This window comes from Aspergillus viridinutans (genome assembly GCF_018404265.1).
Source record: "Aspergillus viridinutans IFM 47045 DNA, scaffold_13, whole genome shotgun sequence".
NCBI classification, from domain to species: domain Eukaryota; kingdom Fungi; phylum Ascomycota; class Eurotiomycetes; order Eurotiales; family Aspergillaceae; genus Aspergillus; species Aspergillus viridinutans.
This window is the reverse complement of record NW_025091229.1, coordinates 804,051-825,564: the sequence shown is the minus strand read 5'-3', so window position 1 is coordinate 825,564 and position 21,514 is coordinate 804,051. Positions and strand designations below refer to the sequence as shown.

At 50.6% G+C, this 21,514-nt stretch overlaps 8 protein-coding genes across 8 annotated transcripts; 4 read left to right on the top strand and 4 right to left on the bottom strand.

Moving 5' to 3' along the window:
- Window positions 1-34: 34 nt before the first annotated feature.
- Aspvir_003054 (putative choline transporter Hnm1) lies at window positions 35-2,315 on the bottom strand (the record flags this gene model as incomplete). The annotated part of the gene is made up of 11 exons (XM_043274642.1): window positions 35-449; window positions 523-654; window positions 716-773; window positions 831-1,043; window positions 1,101-1,128; window positions 1,183-1,206; window positions 1,258-1,688; window positions 1,738-1,914; window positions 1,965-2,015; window positions 2,080-2,160; window positions 2,210-2,315. 11 exons carry the CDS (start codon window positions 2,313-2,315, stop codon window positions 35-37), a joined length of 1,716 nt encoding a protein of 571 aa, XP_043130577.1.
- Window positions 2,316-3,114: 799 nt separating this feature from the next.
- Aspvir_003053 (uncharacterized protein) lies at window positions 3,115-3,543 on the bottom strand (the record flags this gene model as incomplete). Its single annotated transcript, XM_043274641.1, has 1 exon — window positions 3,115-3,543. One exon carries the CDS (start codon window positions 3,541-3,543, stop codon window positions 3,115-3,117), a length of 429 nt encoding a protein of 142 aa, XP_043130576.1.
- A 2,463-nt stretch (window positions 3,544-6,006) lies between these two features.
- Window positions 6,007-10,003, top strand: Aspvir_003052 (LEA domain protein; the record flags this gene model as incomplete). The annotated part of the gene is made up of 2 exons (XM_043274640.1): window positions 6,007-9,411; window positions 9,473-10,003. 2 exons carry the CDS (start codon window positions 6,007-6,009, stop codon window positions 10,001-10,003), a joined length of 3,936 nt encoding a protein of 1,311 aa, XP_043130575.1.
- Window positions 10,004-10,558: 555 nt separating this feature from the next.
- Aspvir_003051 (sn-1,2-diacylglycerol cholinephosphotransferase) lies at window positions 10,559-11,831 on the bottom strand (the record flags this gene model as incomplete). The annotated part of the gene is made up of 4 exons (XM_043274639.1): window positions 10,559-11,468; window positions 11,518-11,595; window positions 11,649-11,692; window positions 11,751-11,831. The coding sequence occupies 4 exons, from the start codon at window positions 11,829-11,831 to the stop codon at window positions 10,559-10,561; spliced, it is 1,113 nt and encodes a 370-aa protein (XP_043130574.1).
- A 994-nt stretch (window positions 11,832-12,825) lies between these two features.
- Aspvir_003050 (transcription initiation factor TFIID subunit TAF2) lies at window positions 12,826-16,788 on the top strand (the record flags this gene model as incomplete). The annotated part of the gene is made up of 4 exons (XM_043274638.1): window positions 12,826-15,141; window positions 15,189-15,557; window positions 15,610-16,401; window positions 16,453-16,788. The coding sequence occupies 4 exons, from the start codon at window positions 12,826-12,828 to the stop codon at window positions 16,786-16,788; spliced, it is 3,813 nt and encodes a 1,270-aa protein (XP_043130573.1).
- Window positions 16,789-17,305: 517 nt separating this feature from the next.
- Aspvir_003049 (putative small nuclear ribonucleoprotein SmG) lies at window positions 17,306-17,773 on the bottom strand (the record flags this gene model as incomplete). Its single annotated transcript, XM_043274637.1, has 4 exons — window positions 17,306-17,365; window positions 17,422-17,496; window positions 17,604-17,675; window positions 17,744-17,773. 4 exons carry the CDS (start codon window positions 17,771-17,773, stop codon window positions 17,306-17,308), a joined length of 237 nt encoding a protein of 78 aa, XP_043130572.1.
- Window positions 17,774-17,992: 219 nt separating this feature from the next.
- Aspvir_003048 (uncharacterized protein) lies at window positions 17,993-19,281 on the top strand (the record flags this gene model as incomplete). Its single annotated transcript, XM_043274636.1, has 2 exons — window positions 17,993-18,071; window positions 18,140-19,281. 2 exons carry the CDS (start codon window positions 17,993-17,995, stop codon window positions 19,279-19,281), a joined length of 1,221 nt encoding a protein of 406 aa, XP_043130571.1.
- Window positions 19,282-19,462: 181 nt separating this feature from the next.
- Aspvir_003047 (uncharacterized protein) lies at window positions 19,463-21,348 on the top strand (the record flags this gene model as incomplete). The annotated part of the gene is made up of 5 exons (XM_043274635.1): window positions 19,463-19,536; window positions 19,595-19,764; window positions 19,818-20,170; window positions 20,237-20,518; window positions 20,578-21,348. The coding sequence occupies 5 exons, from the start codon at window positions 19,463-19,465 to the stop codon at window positions 21,346-21,348; spliced, it is 1,650 nt and encodes a 549-aa protein (XP_043130570.1).
- Window positions 21,349-21,514: the final 166 nt, after the last annotated feature.

Sequence of the window (21,514 nt, the reverse complement as noted above, 5' to 3'; positions counted from 1 at the left end):
TATCACTATCTGCCGCAGGTCAAGATCCTACATCCTACTCCTTTCCCTCGTGAGTAGTAACCAACATAGCACGAGCGGCATTCTGCTCCTCCTCGCGAGCCTTCTGCATATTCTTCGAGTACTTCTTCCCCGCAACAAACCACCAAAGCAGCTCGATAAGCAGGAATCCACCAACACAAGCACAGGTGTAATTCATATTCGACGCTGTCCAGCTTGTCAGCGTCCCTGGCGCCACCGTCTTATTCTCCACAAGATCAAACTCACCAGTGACAGGCATATAATACGGGAACGAGAAAAACACAATGGCAAACACCAGCCATGCAACCGTAATAATATTCACGGCCATACCGGTCACATGACTCATGTAAAACGGCCCGCGGTGCATCGTCCGGCGCCCCACAAGGACGTTGGTGAGGATGGGGACGAGGTAGGCCAGATTGTTAATTGTCCTGCATGTCACGAATCAGCACGTCGAGTCTGCACGGTTGTACCTCACACAAGGAAAAAGGGTTCTGCACTGACACTGCCGAGCTCATCAAGGCATTGAAGGCGGTGCTGGAACCGAGATAGATACAGCCCAGCAGGGCAGTGATGACGCCCACGCATAGCTGGGCGTTGAACGGGGTCTCGAAGCGGGGGCTGACTTTTGCCCAGCTAGAATTACCTGTTAGGTGGTTTTCGTAGTATGAATGACTAGATTTGGGAAGCTGCTTACATCCTCGAGAGCGGGAGGCCGCCGTCTCGAGCGAAAGCCCAGAAGACTCGGCCGGTACCTAGATCGAGCGTGAGATGTTGGGTTCTTGACTGCAGAGAAAGGTGGGCGGGCATACTTAGCTGAGAGCCGATCATGCATGGGCCCAGGGCCACCCACAGCATAAAGGTCAAGGCAAAGGCACCGCCGCGGGTCTGCGTCGCTTGGCGGAAGATCTCTGCCAGCGGGAGGCCTGTCTGGGTTGATGCGAGGCTGGAGTAGTCCTGGACGGAGTACATGAGACTGAGCAGGTAAGTAAGTCCGGTCACGAAGGCGATGCCGAGCGTGCAGGCTGTTCGACTCATTAGTTGCGTTGTGAGGGGGTTTGCAAGGAGAGACAAGAGCTCACCGAGGGCTAAAGGAGCGTTTCGTCCAGGCTGTTGGCCGAGTCAAGTCAGTGGCTGGATGCGAACTAGAGCGATGCTACTTACGTTTGGCATTTCCTCTGTGATGTGCTGCAAATTTGGTCAGAAGAGCCTAGACATATTCAGAAAAAGGAAACAGACCGTTATGCCATCCAGACCACCAAGAGAGTATAGTGGGTTCACCAGCCCTGTGATGAAGCAAATTACATTGTTCTCCCAGCCGGTGTTGTTAATCCACGTTTTGAAAACGAATGTGCTGTCGTTGTGCTTGGGAGCTGCGGCAGCAACGGTGACCATGATGACGAACCAGGCCAGTTGGAGATAGCATACTTGCTTCACTGTCAGCGTGGCAGGTGTATGGAACGAGGCAAATATCAACTCACGGGAAAACTTGTTGATAAGTGGAATATAACGATTCCCAAACATGACTATCCCGCCGGTCAAAATGTTGAAGCCCTGGTACGCAACGAAGGTCATCCATGGCTGAATCACGAGATCCGTCTGGTACAGCGCAATCAAGGCCATGAAGTTGGTCGCGTAGATCAAATTGGTAGATGCGGTTGTGAATATCCCTGTCCCCGTCAGACTTCTTTCCCGATCAATGATCGCGCCCAAGCTCACATCCGAAGACCGTGCTCCAACCCGTCGCGAAGCTGAGAATGCTGTTGTATCGTTTCGGGGCGATGGCAGCAATCCAATGGTACATCCCACCTTCGACCGGGTACGCAGACACAAATTCAGCCAAGGAGGCACCCAAAAAGCATTGGAGGATAAAGACGAGGATAAACCCGTAGATTACTGGAGTCGTCAACCATGATGTTGCGTAGAATTATCGGGGAGTGCCTTACAAGCTCCAGGTCCACCGGCATTGATGGAGGTGATCAAACCGAGTCCCAAACCTGCAATGGAGATGTCAACCCAACAAACAAAAGACAGCTCTAATGTTGATCAGGGGAAACTCACCAGTCCAGGAGATGGTGCAATTCGCAGCCAGACCGATCAGACTCCACACCGAAAAATGCCTTTTGAGCTCTTGTTTATGGCCTAGGCATGGTTAGCGACAGCACTTTGACGAATGCATTTAATAACATACCCATCTGCGCCAAACGCAGTTCATCTTCATTTTGAACCCGGATGATACTAGAGGCATGGTCATCGACAGCGTCGGCCACAGGAGATGCCATTTTCGAGTCACCCATTGTGGTGGATGTGCTTGAGGGAACTCAACAGACACAATCAAAAAAAAAAAAAAAGAAAGTGCCTGGTTCAAATAGAGATGATAAACTAAGGTCTAGATACATCCTGCTGCGACCTTTGTCGCCTCGTGTGACCATCTCCTTATCGAGAACATATGGTGCTTATCGGAGACGGCGTCGCATTAGTATCGGACATCCTCCAGGATCGCCGGTGTGCCGACAATATGTCCGGGGAACCGTTGTTAAAAGAGCAAATGAGAAACTGAATATTATGGGCTAGTGGAATAGCTCCAGACCAAGTAGAGTATGGCCGTTGTCGATCAACTGACTCTCTCCTGAAAGTTGCATTGTGGATCCGAGGAAGAGTATCTTTGACACGACTACTCTGGACTCCGTAGACTGTCAGAAGAGGTGTCTTTGCGGGGTCAGAATGCACTGATGCAACCGTAGCAAAGACAGTGCAATAACGTCGTGCCCAAATCAATCTCGAATCGAAGGAGCAATATACTTCGTGTTGTCTCAGGGGCCTCGTAGTATCATTCCAGGCTCTTGTTATACCCCCCACGCCGCTTATCGGGCTGTTCATCAACTCACCTTTCATATGGATATATACTTTAAGTTTTCTACTTTTGTTCTATGTCAGATTTTGTTATCGGATGACCTTGATGGCAATGGACCCAGAAAAGGTTCTGATTTTCCAAAGTCTCCTTGAATATCCCGCGGAGCATTGGCCCGACCACTTCCGGAAGATGTCTTCGTCATCAGACTCAGGACTGGACGACCTGTTAAGTCGATTGTATGTTTATACCCTTACCATTGTGAACAATCCCTTCGCAGCCTTTGCCTTGCTCGTCGGACTAGGAACTCGGCTCACCGTCCTGGCCACCACAGGCTTTCGAGGCACGACATCATTGTCCCTGATCACGGCTTCCCGTTTGACAGGATCACCATCCGCACCGGTCTTTTGCACCTCTGATATCTTCCACGCTCGCACAAGCCAGAGGAAAATAGCTGCTCCCATAAACATAAAGCCAGTAAATATCTGGGCATGCAGAAAATTGGTTCCGAAAGCCCAGCCAGTACCCCATCTCTGAATCATGGCACCTGTAGCCAACGAATAAATCAGGCTTTCGAGTCCTGATCCCGCTGTCCCAATACCGTTTGCAAGGGAGCGTCGGCGGCTGAACCACTGAGGGATGATACCAACGGTAGCACTGAATTGCATTCCCATCCCGAATCCAAAACACACGGCCTGACTTAAAAACAATTGCCAAATCTCGGTCGACCATGATGCTCCTAACGATGCTGCGCTCTGGAGCATCATACGACTAATTGCAACGGAAATTAGCAAATCAAGCTTTGTCTGAAGGCCCACAGACCCCTACACTATTGATTCCCAATGTATGGGCATTGAAAAAAGACGCACATCACACAGACCCAGCCATAACCACCGTCTGGAGGAGGCTCCACCTCTATGCGTGCCGGTGGTTAGGCTTGCTCGGGGTCAGTGTTGACCGGTTCATCGTCGGCAGGGTCATTCTCGGACAGTGCCTTCTCTGAAAATTCAGGAAAAGGGTGAATGGAGTCGTGGCCAGTTGGAGACACTGTTATCGCCTGACTCGAGTAAACATTCTTCTCCCATCTTCTCCAACTGCATTCCTTGAGTGGAGGGAAACAGGACAGAGGTAAACTGGTGGTTTAAGTAGTCGGCGATAGAAAACCAATGGAGACTGTGCGTAAGACCTTGGATAAACACGTCGTCGGCTGAGTCATACGTAGAACTAAATGTATTATAAATTTCCCTTTCTTCAATCTTATGGCAGAGCTTACTCCGGAGCCTGTTGATTCAAGCAGGTGGGATCTAGCTCAAATCTAGGTGTGTTATCCATAAAATCTTATGTGCAACATAGAGCTGCATATTAGTAATTATGCTCATTTTATGCTTCCCAAGGATCAGCCAATCAGCGCCCATTCCATCCGTGGCTGATTCAGGTTGTGATGACAGCCCTGGCGGCATTACGTCAGGAGTGCTACTCGTCCAAGTACACTGACCAGGTTGCTCTTCCTGGAAACTCCAATCTGGCAATGCTGTACTCTGTATACTCATGCTCTCAGTAGACCACTACAATATCACGACCTTCACCAGAGACACTAAAGAAAACCATATGCCCTATCAACCGACTGTCGGCTTCGAGCATCATCGAGCCATCCCAGATGTATCAGGTACCTCTCTCAGTGTACGGACACACCAGTACCAGTACCATCGCACTTTTATTAGCACCTACACAACTACCGCACCCTATCCATGGAACAGAACCTATTATTATTATTACCTATCTCCCAGTCCACTGACAGGAGAGTGGAGATACACGCGGGCTGGCAATCTCCACCGCACGTCATCGGAACCAGCCCAATCGACCTGTCATGCCGCGGTGGCACTCTAATGTCAACGGCCAAAGCTGGGATCGATCCAATCACATACCCCCATCTGGGAAAAGGTGATATCAACGGGCTGGATGGGGGCGCGCAGACGATCGATATAAATTCTCCGATTGGAAATCTGGGACCAGGACTAACGTAAGACTTTGTTGATGATCTCATCTGGGCGCTGTTAGCGAGTAAATTAGACTCGGAAGCAGGATTGTTGTCTTGTATACAGATAGATGTACAGGGTAGTAGAAGAGAGAGAAAGATATCTGTCTTTAAATGCAGTTGTCTGCCGTACAGCAGGAGTCTGTCTGTACTGTGATGTAATCTCACTATGGTGGATGTCTGTCTACCCCATCTACTATAATGCATAGATAGAATAATATAACAACTTCAAACACACAAAATATAATAAACAATTGCACCCCTGCACCCTGACGCAACTATGACTGCTCATCCATCTGTCAAAAAATAAAAAGGAGGAAAAGAAAACACAGAATCAAGTATCAACACTCGTCCTGCACCGTGGTATGTACCTGCCGTGGAGACCTCTGGCGGGTCCTTTTCGGCCGGATATACAGTCATATGTAATCTATTTTAACCTGTTGCCTTGATCTTCTCCCTCCTGATTCGATATCCAGTCTGTGCATCCACGGATCGACCCTTGGGCTCAAGCCACCGTCTGGTCCCCATCGACTGTGGCTGGCTTTTGCGTTACCCTCATTACATATGTCCCCCGGGGTATGTCTTCCTTGATAGGAAGGAAGCAAATGGCGAGACAAGAGACCAATGGACGCAACAACTTGCTACTGGTAGGTTGGCCAGGCTTGGTGCATGATGATGATGTCGATAGTCCATGACGTAGGATGGTAATAGAAGCAAGTGATTGTTGCTTGTGTGCATTTAAATGAGTTAAGGTGCATGTAGTGCCGAGTTGGATAGATATTCACACAGACTGACTTATACTCTACTCTTATCAACGCCGTATAATCAAATCATACTTTGATCTGCGCAAAAGCTCATCTGATATTCACGAGATAATCAATTGCACTGTACTTTTACTGCTATCACAGTTTACAATTTACGTTCCGGTTGACGACACGACTTATTGACTTACGAATTGCACGCAACAAAGCCATACTTCGACCTGACCTGATCTTCTTTCAGCATTGGTCCCCAATTGACTTCGTTGAGACATAGCTTCAACTACCCCTTTTATACCTCGGAATCTTCAGAGCATATCGATTCTCATCCAGACGCTATCGAAATGTCCTCCCCAAGCGTTCGTGACCCCGTCCAGAGAAACCCTGCTACCTCCCACAAGTCTCGCAAGGGTTCGGGTTCCAGCGCTGCTTCCTCAAGACCGGAGATTACCACCCCCAAGAACAAGAAAACGCCCCGCAAGCTGCAGACCAGAACCCCCAAACAGGCCGAGGAAGACGCTGACGAGGAGAAACCTACAACCCCATCTCCCCAGCCGAAGAAGAAGTCCCAGCCTGAGCCCGAGCCCGAGGAAACCCCCGCTCCCGAGGACAAGCAGGACGAGCCGGAGGAGCAAGAGGAGGAAGAGGACGCACCACCAGTTTCTTCATCCAAGCCGACGAAGAAGTCCAAGCCCGAGGCTGAGCAGCGGGGCATTTCGTCCCCTGTCCCGGATGATGTCCAGTCGCAGGCATCCGGCTCTGCAAGCCGAAGTGGCAAGGCCTCGGACTTGGCAGGCACAGCCAAGGGTCTTGGTGATAAGGTGAAGGATACCGCACAGGACGGCGGAGAGGAAGTCCAGAAGAACGTTCCCTCTACCCCTCTTGACCTGTCCGCCTTGAAGGGCCTTGAGGTGGGTGAAGGTGGCCAGGTTCTCGGCGGGGATGGTAACCCCCTGGGCCAGGTCGTGGAAGGCGAGCCTGAGGATCTTGTTGGCCAGGAAGTGGGTGACGACGGAGAGATCCTTGATGAAGACGGTGATCTCATTGGACGTGTGGAACTCCTGCCCGATGCAGCGCAGAATGTCACGGACAAGGCAAAGGAAGACCTTCCTTCCGATGAAGCGCAGAATGTCACCGACAAGGCGGACGAGAATCTTCCTTCTACCGACCTCGACCTATCCGCCCTAAAGGGCCTCAAGGTCAGTGAAGATGGCCAGGTCCTCGGCAAGGATGGCAACCCCTTGGGACGAGTCGTGGAAGGCGAGCCTGAGGATCTCGTTGGCCAGGAAGTGGGCGATGAGGGAGAGATCCTTGATGAAGACGGTGATCTCATCGGTCGCGTGGAGCTTCTGCCTGACGCTGCGCAGAATCTCACCGGCAAGGCGAAGGATGTTCCAGAACAGGCTGAGGATGTTGCCTCGCAAGCGAAGGACACCGCAGACGAGACTGCTGATCAGGCCAAGGACAAGGCCGAAGAGACGACCGAACAGGCCAAGAATGCCGTGACTGATCTCGCCGACCTCGATGGTCTTCCCGTCTCGGAAGAAGGACTGATCAAGAACAAGGACGGCCAGGCCATCGGCAAAGTCGCCGAGGGAGATCCCGAGGATCTTGTTGGCTACACCGTGAACGACAAAGGAGAGATCGTCGACGAAGACGGCGACCTCATTGGCCGAGTGGAACTCTTGCCACAAGCCCAGGATGTTACTGATAAGGCTGGGGAGATCCCAGAGCAGGCCGACGACGCTGCGGAACAGGCCAAGAAAACTGTGACCGACCTCGCCGACCTCGACGGCCTTCCTGTGTCTGAAGGGGGCGTCATCAAAGACAAGTCCGGCCAAGTCGTCGCAAAGATCGCCGAGGGCGACCCGCAGGACCTTGTCGGCTACACTCTGAACAAGGAAGGCGAGGTCCTGGATGAGGAGGGTGATCCGATTGGCCGCGCTGAGATCGTCTCCCAACAAGGCGAGGACACCTCAGACAAGGTCGACGACACTGAGAAGTTGGCTCCTGAAGACCAGAGTACCCAAGAGGATATCGCGAAGCAAGCAGTTGAAAGCGTCCAGCAGCAAGACTTCGACGACACGACGGAGAAGGACCAGTCCGCAGTCGACGATGCTAAGGAAGAAGCCGAGGAACAGCTGCCACCACTCTCCTCACTTGAAGGTATGAAGTGCACCAAATCAGGCAAGATCGTCGACCCGAACACTGGCAAGCCTGTCGGTGAGCTCATCGAAGGAGATCCAAAGAAGATCTCTCGCATGGGAGCTCAATTGGACGATAAGGGCCAGTTCTGGGACAATCGTGGCAACGTTATCGGCAAGGCCAAGACCCTTCCTGTTGAGGATTACGAGGGCGAGCCGCCCTTCGCTGGCCTGGAAGGACTCCACGTCGTTGAGGATGGATGGGTTGAAGACGAGAATGGCAAGCGAGTCGGCAAGGTCGTTAAAGGAGACCCGAGGAAGCTCCTTGGACGTGCGGTCGACGAAGACGGAGATATCACCGACAAGAACGGCAATGTCATCGCACAGGCCGAATACTACGAAGCCCCCGACGAGCCGGAGCCTGAGAAACCTGATCTCTCTCAGCTGAACGGTTTGAAGCCTAACAAGCTGGGATTTGTTATTGGTCCAAACGGTGTGCCCATTGCCCGTGTGGTAGAGGGAAATCCCAAAGAGCTGGCCGGTAAAGAGATTGATGATGGCCAGATCTGGGACGGCCGCAAGCCCATTGGACGCGTGGAGCTCATCCCCGAAGAGGAGCGTGAAAAGAAGCCCGAAGGCGTGTTTGCCGGTCTTGACAACCTTGTCGTCAATAAGGAAGGCTTCGTCGAGGATGACGAAGGCAACATCGTCGGCAAAGTGACCGAGGGCGATCCCAAGAAGCTTCGCGGCCGCGCCGTCGATGAAGACGGAGACATCATCGACAAGTTCGGCAACATCAAAGGTCACGCCGAGCCTTACGAGCCAGAAGAGGAGGAGGAAGAGAAGCCGGATCTATCTGTTTTGGAGGGAAAGACAGTCAACAAGGCTGGCAACGTCGTCGACGCGCAGGGCAATATCTACGGACGTATCGTTTCCGGAGATGGTAAGCGCCTTGCTGGCAGAAAGGTTGACGGCCAGGGCCAAATCTGGGGTGACGATGGAAAAGTCATCGGCAGAGCAGAGCTCGTCCCCGGTGCGGAGCAGGAGAAGCCCGAGGGACGATTCTACGGATTCGACAATGCAGAAGTTGGCAAAGACGGTGTTGTCATGGCCGGCGGCCGTATCATCGGCCGTGTCATTGAAGGCGATGCCAAACGACTCCTTGGTCGTAAGGTCGACGAAGATGGGGACATCCTCGACAAGAATGGCAACACCATCGGAAAGGCTGAACGCTGGGAGCCAGAAGAGAAGAAGCGTGATGTCAACCCAATGTCCGGCCGAAAGGTGAACAAAGCGGGCGAGGTCCGCGACGCTGACGGTAACCTCATTGGTAAATTGACATCTGGCAATCTGCCAACCCTCGTCGGCAAGGTGATCGACGACAACGGCTATGTTGTCGACAACGACGGAAACAAGCTGGGCGAGTGTACCTTGCTCGAGAACCTGCCAGAGGAAAAGGAGGAGGAACCCGAACCAGGACCGACCGAGGAGGAGTCGGAGGCCCAGAAGAAGGCCGAGCAAGACAGGGATCTGGCGAAGAAGATGGCTGGTATCATCGGGCAGACTCTGGACCGTCTTCAGCCTACCTGCAAGAGAATCGCCGAGGTAAGTTTGATAATCAACCTGTATCTTATTCCAAGATAGTTTGCTAACTGGTCTGTTGCAGCTGCTCGAGAGAGCCGATCGCACACCGCGCGACGAATTGGACGAAGAGAAGCTAGTCAAGGAAGTTAGACCCCTGATCGAAGAGGGCGGCCAGGTCCTTCAGGAATGCAACGGAGCCATCCGTGCTCTGGATCCCGATGGCTCGATTGCTTCCACTGCCAAGGCTCGCGCTGCATCCCACGAAGCAACTCCCGAGGAGTACGCTCTCGCTGAGAAGATCAAGGAGCTGAGCGAGCTTGTGATGAACACGATCGAGAACGGCCGCAAGAGGATCGCAGACATGCCTCATGCAAAGAAGAAGCTCAACCCTCTGTGGGCCCTGCTCAGCGAGCCTCTCTTCCAGATCATCGCGGCTGTTGGTCTGCTCCTTAGCGGCGTGTTGGGCCTCGTAGGCCGTCTGCTCGAGACTCTTGGATTGGGTCCTCTCCTGAACGGTCTGCTGGGTGGACTGGGTCTCGATAAGCTCCTTGGTGGCTTGGGACTGTCTTCTCTAACGGATTCTCTGGGATTGACCGGGAAGAAAAAGGACTAAGGGAGATTGATTTGATTCGCTATTGATGAGCTGGAGATTGAATTTGAGCACTTTACTGATTTCTGCCATCGAGATTGATCACGAGGTTTGTATCTCCTTTTCGGCTTCTTCGGCTTTTCTGCTTCTGCAAAATGTATTTTAATTGGCCCTCTAATCTGGTGTCGTTCTGTGAGTTATGGATGTATAGTAATCAAGTGAATATTTCTATCTATATTACCATTATGCATCTATGTATAACTCATGAGTCAAATGTATCCACACACCACCGGCTCCCAAGCCTCACGGTATGACAATTATGTGCGTCGCACAGGCCATAACCAAACTCGTAAGAAGTCACTCATCATGGAGTTGAGGATATATCCCCAAGCGGCGAAACAAAGTATAATTACAACAGAACGTAATGGAAATCCAACGCTCATAGACAAGCCCTTAGTGTCATAAGCAAGGGCCTGAAGTCAAAGCTGATCAATGATGCGGAGTGCCATGCTTGGCGCTCCATAGGATGAAGGTAACAATATCGCTTGTCATCAACCAAAGAATGACATGACGGCGGGATCAGTGGTGTTTGAGCCCAGCCTTGGGAGGGTCCGTAGCATCGGGGACCTCTAAAGCGCTCTCACCGAAATTGCGATAAGCCTGTTCCCTGGCCGTCGAGCGATCTTTTTTGATGGTCAGGCAGTTAATACCTAGGAAAGTCGTAATCCGGTTGATCACCAAGAACGCCCAATGCATGTAGGCGACAAAGGCAAACAATAGATAGGCCCTCAGGTACAGAAGCTCTACCCATGCACTCACCGCAGGGAGACCCAACCGGGGCAGATTCGCAAGAACCGCACCGCCAATAAGCGGCGTGAGCTGGACAGTCCAGTACGGAAATGGTTGCCTGAGCAGATGAGCGAGGATGATCTTGGTTGTCATCCGGCCGAAAACAAACGAGATTGTCCAACAATACAGGACTAGTCGATTTTGAGCCAGCAGAGTCGAGTAAGGAGAGAAGAGCCAAGCAATGTTGCAAACGGTAAAGACAATCATTGGAACCCACTCCTTGAAGATGGTTGACACTGGAAGGCCTTGCTTTTTGCGAGCTTCGATGACGTTGAAGACGCATCCCGGCAGATGTCCGACAAAGAACGATAGAAGCAGGAATGGAACCCAGACGTCCTTAACCGAATATGTCCCAAATATCTGGGGGTAATTTAGGAATTCAACGATCGGCCGACTCCATATCTGAGGACCATAGTATCCCGAAGCGATCATGATTCCGATCGCAACCAGCAAGCCTTCGGTAGGTCCATTGATGTAACCCAGGTAGAGAGTATGCGTGTGGTAAGTCTCCCAGGTCGAAAAGTACATCGCGAGACAGGGAACAAGAGCCGTGTAGGCTCCTAATTGGGAAGAGCCAAAACCCATTGCTGCTGTCTCCAGCAGACTAGCCAGAGTGCAGTTGAGCGAGTCAATTCCATGGCTGGAGGTGGTTTAGTGACAATCCATGTAGCCTCGGAGTGGTCACCTACTCAAAAAGCTCACCCAATCCACTCGACGTCCCGGTCCTCCGCGCTTGCTTACCATCGACATTATCCAAGGTAGAATACCTATTCGATCAGACACTTTCCCGAACAGCACACCGCGCGTGTCGTTGACTTACATCCACATGCCAAGAGCGAAACTATAGTACAGCCAGGAAGGACCCTTGGACAGAGTGTCAGTGACCCATGGGTAGATTTCTTCGAGTTTGAGCGATGCGTACCGGTCCGATAAGATCGGGCATAAACACCTCTATGAGCATCACATTTCCTACTATGAAAAGGAAGCCCAATAGCGTGACCATGTTGGGAGCAATCCATAGCGGGAGAACTTCGACAAATGCATTCCACTAGTGTGACAATCTTTCCGTCAGAGCGAGAGCGTACGGCATATGGGAAGAAGCAATGGGCGTAATACGTAATGCCTCAAGATATGATTCGAGATATAAGACTTATCCACGCTCTGGTATTTGTAACTCTTCAGGGGCATCAAAATTTCATCCGTAAGCGTGTCTTGAGTCGCTGCATGACGAGAGAAATGAATTGATTAGTTCAGAGATAGTTTATGTGATGAATAGATATCTGAACGGACCTTTAATCCTCCTGAAGATTGCGCTCATATTGATCTCGGTTGTATGTTGTGAATTCGTCCCAAAGAAAATAAATAGTGTCGTCTCAAATTGTTGCGCCCAGTTTCATAGCATCGTAGGTGAGACGGTGGAACAATCAAAGACAGGCCAATTACTTCCAAGGACCTCGCAGATTTTGGACGGCTTCCAATTTATGTGAGTGCTTAATCCGAAGCTCGTCAAACCTTCAGAGGCAGATAAATAATCAAAAAGACGAGGTTAGATTTCTCTGCGGAGGAATAATAGGATCGGACTCTCGGAGGTAACAGCAGATCACGTGTTGCCGGTGGAAGCTCCGCATCTTTTGACGCGACATGACAAGGAAGTGAGGTGAAGTAGATCAGCTCGAAGGAACACTTCTTAGCTGTTCCAGTTTTACCCAGTCTTTTCCACTTATTCAAGCTTCAAATATAGCTTGAGACTGCAAGCGAAATTTCCTACGAGCCCATTTCGATTACGTCTTCTTACCTCGACAACTTCGCTCCTGCTCACTTCCACCTTTCCCCGCTGTTGACGAAGCTCTGTTTCATTGACAATTTTTCCTGACCTCATCTGTTGAACGTTTCACAAGGAAGCATTACGAGGGGAATGGTTGCTCATTGAGCTGGACATGACGGTGGATGGTCAGCGTGGCGCTCGCGGCGCAGTGCACGATTGAGTATCTTGCGCGATGCCAGGCGTCGTCGATACGCCCGGCGGGCCTCTGTGGCCGGGATTGGGATTCACTGTCGCACACCAGAAAGTTGAGCTGGAGATAGACTTTGCGACCAGAAGCCTCAAAGGAAAGACAGAGATCACGATCCATCCGCATCACAAGGACCTTCGAATCATTCGATTGAACTTCCGACAGGGCGAGCTGAAACGCTTAAATGTAAATGGAAAGGCGCCTACGATCAAATATGCGGATCCCTACGAATCCCTCCAGCTGTACGGTCCTCATTATCACCAACGTCTGTCGACCAAAATCGAGGGTTTGCTCAAGACTTCCCCGGAGCCGGACCTGCTTGTGACGATTCCGAAAAGCGTTCGGATTGAGGAGCTCGATCCTTTCTCACAGGAAGCTCAGGATCAAATGACTTTGCGTGCTAGTGGTGCAGGAGAAGACGCGGACGGGCCCTTGAGTTCTAAAGCGGCAGAAACTTCGTTACCTCGGTTTTCGGCGCTCACGGTCTACATCGAGTTTGCGATTGAGAATATTCGGGATGGGCTGCAATTCGTCGGGGTGGACAACGGCGACAGGCGCTATCCGCATGCTTACACAACAAACTCGCTCGGTTACGGCGCTGCAAGTCCCCTGTTCCCTTGTGTTGACGACCCTTTGTCTCGTTGTACCTGGGAAATCTCTGTCAAATGCCCGTGCTCTTTAGGCGATATCTTCGACCGCAAAAGTCGGGATCCGTCTGGCGCTCATCGCTCAAAGCCGACACCTGGGGGTAGTCGATTCATCTCTCCGGACGACGAGACTCTAGACTTGTCAGTGGTTTGCTCTGGGGATATGACGGATGAGATTGTCGATCCTCGGGATCCTAGCAAGAAAACGGTTTCCTTCGCATGTGTCTCGCCTCTTTCCGCCAAGCAAATTGGCTTCGCCGTCGGCCCCTTTGAATATATAAACCTCTCTGACTACCGTGAGAGCGATCAAGATGAGCAGCTTGGCCAGAACGCTATTCCTTTGCACGCGTTCTGTCTCCCAGGAAGGGGAGATGAAGTCAGAAACACATGTTTCCCCATGGCGAAAGCTATTGACTTCCTTTCGCTGACTTATGGTTCGTATCCCTTCGCAAGTTACAAAATGTGCTTCGTGGACGACACTCCCGAAAACACGCTGCCAACGGCGTGCGTGTCGATATGCAGCAACCATCTCCTCTTTCCTGAGGATGTCATCGATCCAATGTATGACTCAACACGAGCTCTTGTCCATGCCTTATCATGCCAGTGGATCGGTGTCAATATCGTTCCCAAGGAACCCACAGACACCTGGGTCACGGTTGGTGTTGCCTGGTATATTACCGATACCTTCTTGAGGAAGCTTTGCGGTAATAACGAGTACCGTTTTCGCCTGAAACAAATGTCCGATCGAGTGTGCGACTTGGATTATGAACGTCCCTCGATCTATGATATGGGAAACATCCTGAACCTCGATCCTTCTGAGATAGAGTTCATCGCGCTCAAAGCGCCGCTCGTCCTTTTTATTCTGGATCGACGTCTCACAAAAGCAAGTGGGAAAGCCACAATGTCTCGCATTATTTCACGAATGTTCCTGAATGCCCGAATGGGGGATATACCCAATGGAGCCATCACCTCTTCCCAGTTCCAAAAGATATGCGAACGGCTTGGCCACGCGAAGTTGGATACGTTCTTCCAACAATGGGTCTACGGTGCTGGATGTCCTCGATTCCAAGCCACGCAAAGATTCAATAAAAAGAAACTGGTGGTGGAGATGATGATCAAGCAAGTCCAAGCTGATCAGCCAAGTGCGCGCGATCTCGACAAAAACACATTTATGCGCGATGTCAAAGAGGAAATTCGAGGAGTCTATGCCGGAAATATTCAACCAGTGTTCTCGGGTTCTATGACGATCAGGATTCACGAAGCCGACGGTACTCCTTATGAGCACATCGTTGAGATCAAAGAAGGTGTGACCAAGTTCGACATCCCTTACAATACCAAGTACAAGAGGCTCAAGCGGAACAAAAGACAAAAAGAGCGTGCAGCTGTAGTATCCGGTGGGGACCCGAATGCAGAAACACAAGAGGATGTGTTACTATATTGCCTTGGTGACGTGCTCCAGACTGAAGAGGAAATGCAGGAGTGGAGACTCGCAGACTGGAGTAAAGAGGACGAGGATCGAATGGGTCAGGAATCATACGAGTGGATTCGCATGGACGCGGACTTCGAATGGATATGCAAGCTTTCGCTTGTGATGCCGGGTTATATGTACCTCTCGCAACTTCAACAAGATCGCGATGTCATAGCGCAATTAGAGGTGAGCGCATGACCTGCCCCGTTTCTTTTCTATACTGACGGTGATAGTCCCTGCAATACATGGCAGCTCAGCGTGAGCACCCCCTTATCTCAACTATCTTTGTTCGAACCTTGATGGATCGGAGGTACTTTTATGGTATCCGTGAAGCCGCAGCGCGAGCTTTAGTAAAACATGCAAAGGAAGAAATCAACTGGTTAGGGCTCTTTCACCTTGAAAGGGCTTTCCAAGAGCTGTTCTGCCTCCCTGGATCACCCATGACTCGCTCGAATGATTTCTCCGACCGGGCGGCATACGTACTTCAGCTTGCGATTCCAGAAGCTATATCGAAGGTGCGCGATAATGACGGAAAAACACCATTGAGAGTCAAGCGCTTCCTATATGATAAGCTGAAATTTAATGACAACTCTAACAATGAGGTGAGCAAGTCGTTTCTACATTACGCATAGTCTCCACTTACACTTTGAATAGTATTCCGACAACTTCTACGTCGCCACTTTGATGCAATCGCTATGCCATGCCATGCTCGGCAAAGTTGAATCCCGCGATGTCGACGTCGATGATTTCGACATGGAACGCATGCTTGAGACACAAGCTGAAGAGCAGTTGGAAAAGGACGCTATTGCGGAATTTGATCGGTACAGGAGAATGGACGAATGGTCTAGTTCGTTTCAAAACGTCTACTCTCGTGCAGCACTGCGCTGTCAAATGCAACTCATGCGTGCCAAGATACTGGACGTGGACATTATGCAATTTCTACCGTATACCCGGGCCGGAACATACGATCTTCTGCGCGCAGATGCCTTTGAATGTCTCGTCGAGCTCGATATATTCAAAAGTCCTGAGCTTTTGAAATGGTTCATGTTCACCATGTCGAGCGACTCTTCTCTCTGGTTCAGGCGACGACTTCACGATCTGTTCGGCAAGGCCTTGGCGCCAGTTGCCTTTGGTCGTGAACCGGAAAATGAGCCCTCCGCTAATGTTGACAGCTTGATAATCGAGCAAGAATCTTCAACCAAAGTTCGTCAGGCGGATCTCGCGAGGAAGCAAACCGTCACTGGAGCCATCGAGGCGCTCAAAGGGGAAATCTCTGGTGACCAGAATTTCAAGGAATGTCTTTGGGCAGCATGCAACTCACCCGAGATTGGAATTCTCGAGCTTTCCGTATTTGCTGATCTGTGCAAAGCCCTGTATGACTCGGTCACGTCGGTGATGGTAAAGTTGAAGTACCCGCGGTATTGGCAAGTCAAGCATCTTGGAAAGGTAATCTCATTCAGATCTCTCATTTTCTACTCTCGATGCTAATAGTCTCAGGGCCGCATGCATTTCTCACGATCCAACCGAATCCGAACCACTCTCGCATCCTCAAAAGATCCCTCGACAAGTGGGAAGCGCAAACGCGAAGAGAACGGGATGCCTCCACCTGGGCCCCGTATCACATTCAAGCAATCGAAACTGGGTTCAAGCACTCCCTCAGCAACTCCTCATCCAAGTTCGCAACCCGTTCCGAAGTTGCATATTCCAAACCTTTCCGCTTCACCGGCGCCTCAGCCACAGAAGACGCCGTCTGCTCCGTCAACGCCGTCGACACCAAGTGGTGGCGGCGGCGGGCTCAAGCTGAAACTCAAATTCGGCCAGAAGCCGAAATAAGTTGCTTACCCGCTTTGTGGTATTATATCGAAACCTCCCTCACCTTTGTACTTTATTACATCGCATTTATTCAAAATCTGGAGGGGAATGGTTGAACAAGCGTCACGGCGCATGGCTGGAAGATCTGTTACAAACGATTTATACATGTTGACTTTTATTGTCTTCTACAACAGGGCTGCATGCTCACTTGCATTGGGGTTCATCGGGTTCCTTGTTTGATGCCATTTCCTCGGCCTTATTCTCAGTGCCTCATGAATGACGATATCTTGACAACAGTCATGTCTGTAGTCCCAGCGGGACTTTGCTGTAGAATTCATCTGGTAAGACTCAAGCCCAGTCACGCGGAGGTCAGGTGTTCTATTTTTTCGTAGAGCGAACATGTAAAGAAACCAAAATGCTTTCGATCGTTTCGTATGAGCAACCAACCCATGAACTCCTAATTGCATTAAATCAATCCCACAATGACGATGTAAATTCAATCCGTGCCCATCATCCATCCCTCAAGAAGGTGCAGTTTCTATTTCTCGGATATCCGTTCAAGAGCCTCGAGCATAACGACCGAGTTGCCGCGAATGACCTAGTCACATCACATTAGCCTTCGCCCATTAAAAACCTCCAATTTGCGCGACATACCACCATGCCGATAGCGACTTTCTCTCCTCCCTGCTTCTCCTCGAAAGCCTCGTCGAGAACGATGTTCATGAATACCTGCAATGAAAACGCCTTGTTAGTCATAGAAACACCTTTCATAATCCATATTCCCCGTCGCAAAAGTGATATATTCAACAAGCCAACGTGGGTAAGTCCTAACGTACATCGTAGCCTCGCAGGATGCCAATGACTTTGCGGTTGCCGTTCAATTGGCAGAACACCCGCTTTTCCATATACTAGCGAACCATGAATGTCAGCTCCGGAAATTGTCAAGCTAGAATAACAAGCGTGGAGCAAGGCATACCTTCTTCAATTCGGGCTGAGCTTGAGGCATCTTGGCTAGCTCGTTGTGAATAAATTTTCTGATGTGGTGTCTCAATTTCTCGCGCGTTGCGGACTTTGGAGCTGGCAGCGGGATGAGCTCTCGGAGAAATAATGTTCCTGCATGCTCCAAAAAGATGCCCCAGTCTCTGTGACGCAAAGGGCAGAATTGCCAACTCTTCTCCCTTTATCTTATTTTCTTTTGATTGAAAAGCTTCTAGGCCTACTTAGCATGAGCTCCGCGTTCACAAATCGGAGAAAGCCTCGCAAGGTCGGCGGGGATGATGAGGAAAATGACAGCGGCGAACAAGGTCTGTATCTACTCACATTCGCAGATGGCTTTCGTTCTCGGACTGAGGAATCGACTGACATATACCAGACCTTGGGCCTGTAGTGAAGAGGCCGAATCCCCTGAAATCAAAACCAAAGTCGAAACTCCGGTTATCCTTCGGGCCTGGCGAGACATCCATGACAGATGATGGCGGGCAGGAAAGCGAAGTCGTCCTGCCGAAACGGCATGGGCTAGGAAGGCGAGCGTTGGAAAAGAGTGCGCTTCAAAGAGCTGGGAAACCACCTGCACTAGGAGATCAGCTTCCTATTAGAGTACCAGAACAAGAACGGCCCAGCTACAGCGAGAATTATTTAAAAGAGCTCCGGGATTCCACACCGTCGACGCCTAAGACAGCTACGGATGACGAGAAGGATAAGACAATCGATGTCGCTGCGAAGTTTGGTGAGGTGATGAAAGTATCTGCGCCTTCGGCCATCCCGAGCGAAGCGGAGATCAGGGAAAAGAAAGCCCGCAGAGCTCGCTTAGCCAAGGAACAGGCCTACGGCACTGAAGAGCAGGATTTCATCTCTCTGGAGGACAACATAAGCGACGAGGAATGGGGTCTGACAAAGACCGAAAAGGAGGACACGCGCGATACCAGGCTCATCCGCGACGACGAAGATTTTGCCGAGGGATTTGACGAATATGTGGAGGACGGTCGAATCTCATTGGGGAAGAAGGCAGAGCGCGAACAGAAAATGAAGCAGCGCGAACAGATGCGGGAACTCATCGAAGACGCTGAAGGCATTTCTGATGAGGATGATTCGGACCTAGAAGAGAAGGCGGCCTATGAAGCCGCACAGACAAGGGCTGCAATCGGCAACGGCGGCAGAGACGATATTGACAGACCGAGAACTCCGCCTAAGATAACTTCACTACCTCGTCTATCGACAAGTCTGGATCGATTGCGCACGATGTTGGCCGTCTTGGAAAAGTCAAGGACGCAGATGATCAACCGAATGGAAGACCTGAGGAAGGAGAAGGCTGATATAGCTGTTCGAGAGGTTGAAATCCAAGCTCTCATCAAAGAAGCCGGTGATAACTATGAGAGACTGAAACAAGAGGCCGGCCTGACACCCGGTTCCGAGGAGGATCTGTCAACCGCTGTCGATATCAAGAACTCTCGCGGACTCGAAAGCTTTGGCGATTCTGTAGCTGGCTCGGCGGGCGACTCTGGGAGCGAGTCGTGATCCGTCATCGGCCTGACGTTCTTTCCTGCTGAAATGTTCCCCTTTCGCTCTTTCCAGCCAACAGCTCGTTGAAGCTGCAGATGAACTCAAGCTTCTGTCTTGAAGCTCGTGTATAGTATTTACTCATCGGATCTGCTCAGACTTATGATACCCATGGAATTTTAGTCGACATTTTCTTATAATGACACGGCCGCCATTCTTCTCCTTTTTTCGTCAACCGCTGCGTAAACCCAAGCCTATCAAGCAAGACGTGCTGTGAGTGAACTCGCCAGACGTTCTATCAACATGGAGCGATGCTTATATCAATCTGAAGGCGGCACCGAGGCTTAAGTCTAATTGCGACGCCTATCGATGAAAAGGATGGCGAGTCTCCGCATTTTTGCCGCCATTCCGATGCCACCCCCATAGAACTCTTCTTCGATTTGTTTTTCGTTGCAAACTTGTCTTCATTTACCGCTACGCACGAGATCAACAATGTCGAAGGTATGTTGGGCTTAGATTATGACTGGCGAGGTCGATCTAACACTGGAATCCAGGTCTTGGAGCATATATAGGCTTCCTAGGTGTCATCTGGTTCACATGGCTTCAGATTACATTATTTGATATACGATTCGCTCGAGACTCGATTTTTGAACGAATTTGCAAGGCTGCTCAGTTGGTTGCCATGGTAGGCTTCGCGTCTGCGGGAACACGATTCACGACTCATATCCGCGGTGAGAACGTTTGGGCCTTTCAGTCGTTGAGTCTTCTGCTTGGTGGAAGTCGAGTACTGCTTGCCGTGCAGTACACGGTCAATATATGCTTGATCCATGAACGGATGAGACCCGCTGCAAAGGGGTTGTCCGTCATTGTTGCAGCACTGCTCGCTTCGAGTTTGGTCTATTTCGGGGTAAGCATTACCTTTGATGAGGAACATATTATGACAACCACGTCCTTAGTCTGACTTAGGTGACAGATGTATTTTGCCTTTCAAGAAGATCATGGAATCCACTCGTACATTTGGACCGTTTGGTTTATCTTGTTCGGGTTTGAAATGTGGATGGTGATGGGGGTATCTTACATCACTCCAGATATCGGTTTTGAAGATACTCATTTGGTTGTCAGAATGGGCCTCCTTACATTGATCATCATTGGTGAAGGTGTCATAGCAGTGACTAGGATTGCCAATAAAACAGTACGCCCCGGCGGCTGGACTAAGTGGTCGTTTGTCCACATATTGGGCGTGACCACAAGTGTGGTAAGGGACATTAGCGATCAGATTCTGCTTTCGTCTACTGACCTTCCGCTGTGGTTTAGTACTTCCTGTGGCAAGCCTATTTCGATGTCTCCCCAAGAGGCCCACTTGGCAGACTTTCACAACAAGCATGGGCTCAGCTGCATTTTCCATTTCACGTGGCCCTTATCCTACTCCTTGAAGGATCGCAAATCCTTGCTCTCACCTTGGATGTGACATTGAAATTGACGTATTTGACGGAGACAATCTTGTTCGCATGCGAAGAGCCGCGGCCTGAGGCGGAGGTTGCCATCAGGCTACTGCGAAGTACCATTGCTGATATGGAAATTGACTATGGTCGGGGAGCGATGAAGGAGAAAACTATTATCTCGGACATATTGGAAGAGCTACCGACCCTTCCGCTGTGCCCAACCAATGCGACAAGTAATGTCTACTTTCTGACCCATGACCGCATCGATGATTTGGTGGGAAACGTAACGGCAGCTTTATTCTCCAGCATGGGAATTACGCCGTCAGAGGGCCGAGACATCAGCCAACTGAACAATAGTCAGTTACTCATGATGTATGTGGAGGTCCTGGGGTTTGTCTATGTGTACTTTTTCGTTGTGGCGTCAATCGCGATGTTTCTTTTTGCGGCTTTTATGCTGTTGGCACGTCGCCACCAGCGCAAGCTCTACGTTGGGATTGGCGTTGCTGTTCGCCTGATACTTGCGGTATTAGTGCTAGGCGTGGTTTCCTTCGTCCGACATTTTGCGTTGGCGTACTCCTTCATGACGTCTCCGGTCATATTATACGCATTTACGGTCATACTGCTAGCAGGTGAGTCCTCGTGACCATTTCTGCAAACCAAATCTCTGATGTCCTGTTTCGAATGCAGTTTTGTTGGTTGACCGACTTTTGGACCACTTTGAGGAACGCAGCCAGGTAAAGGACCGGTCCACGCGGGAAAGCGATGCTCAACTCATGTCATCGGGCCCAAGAGTGGTCGTTGTGGAATCA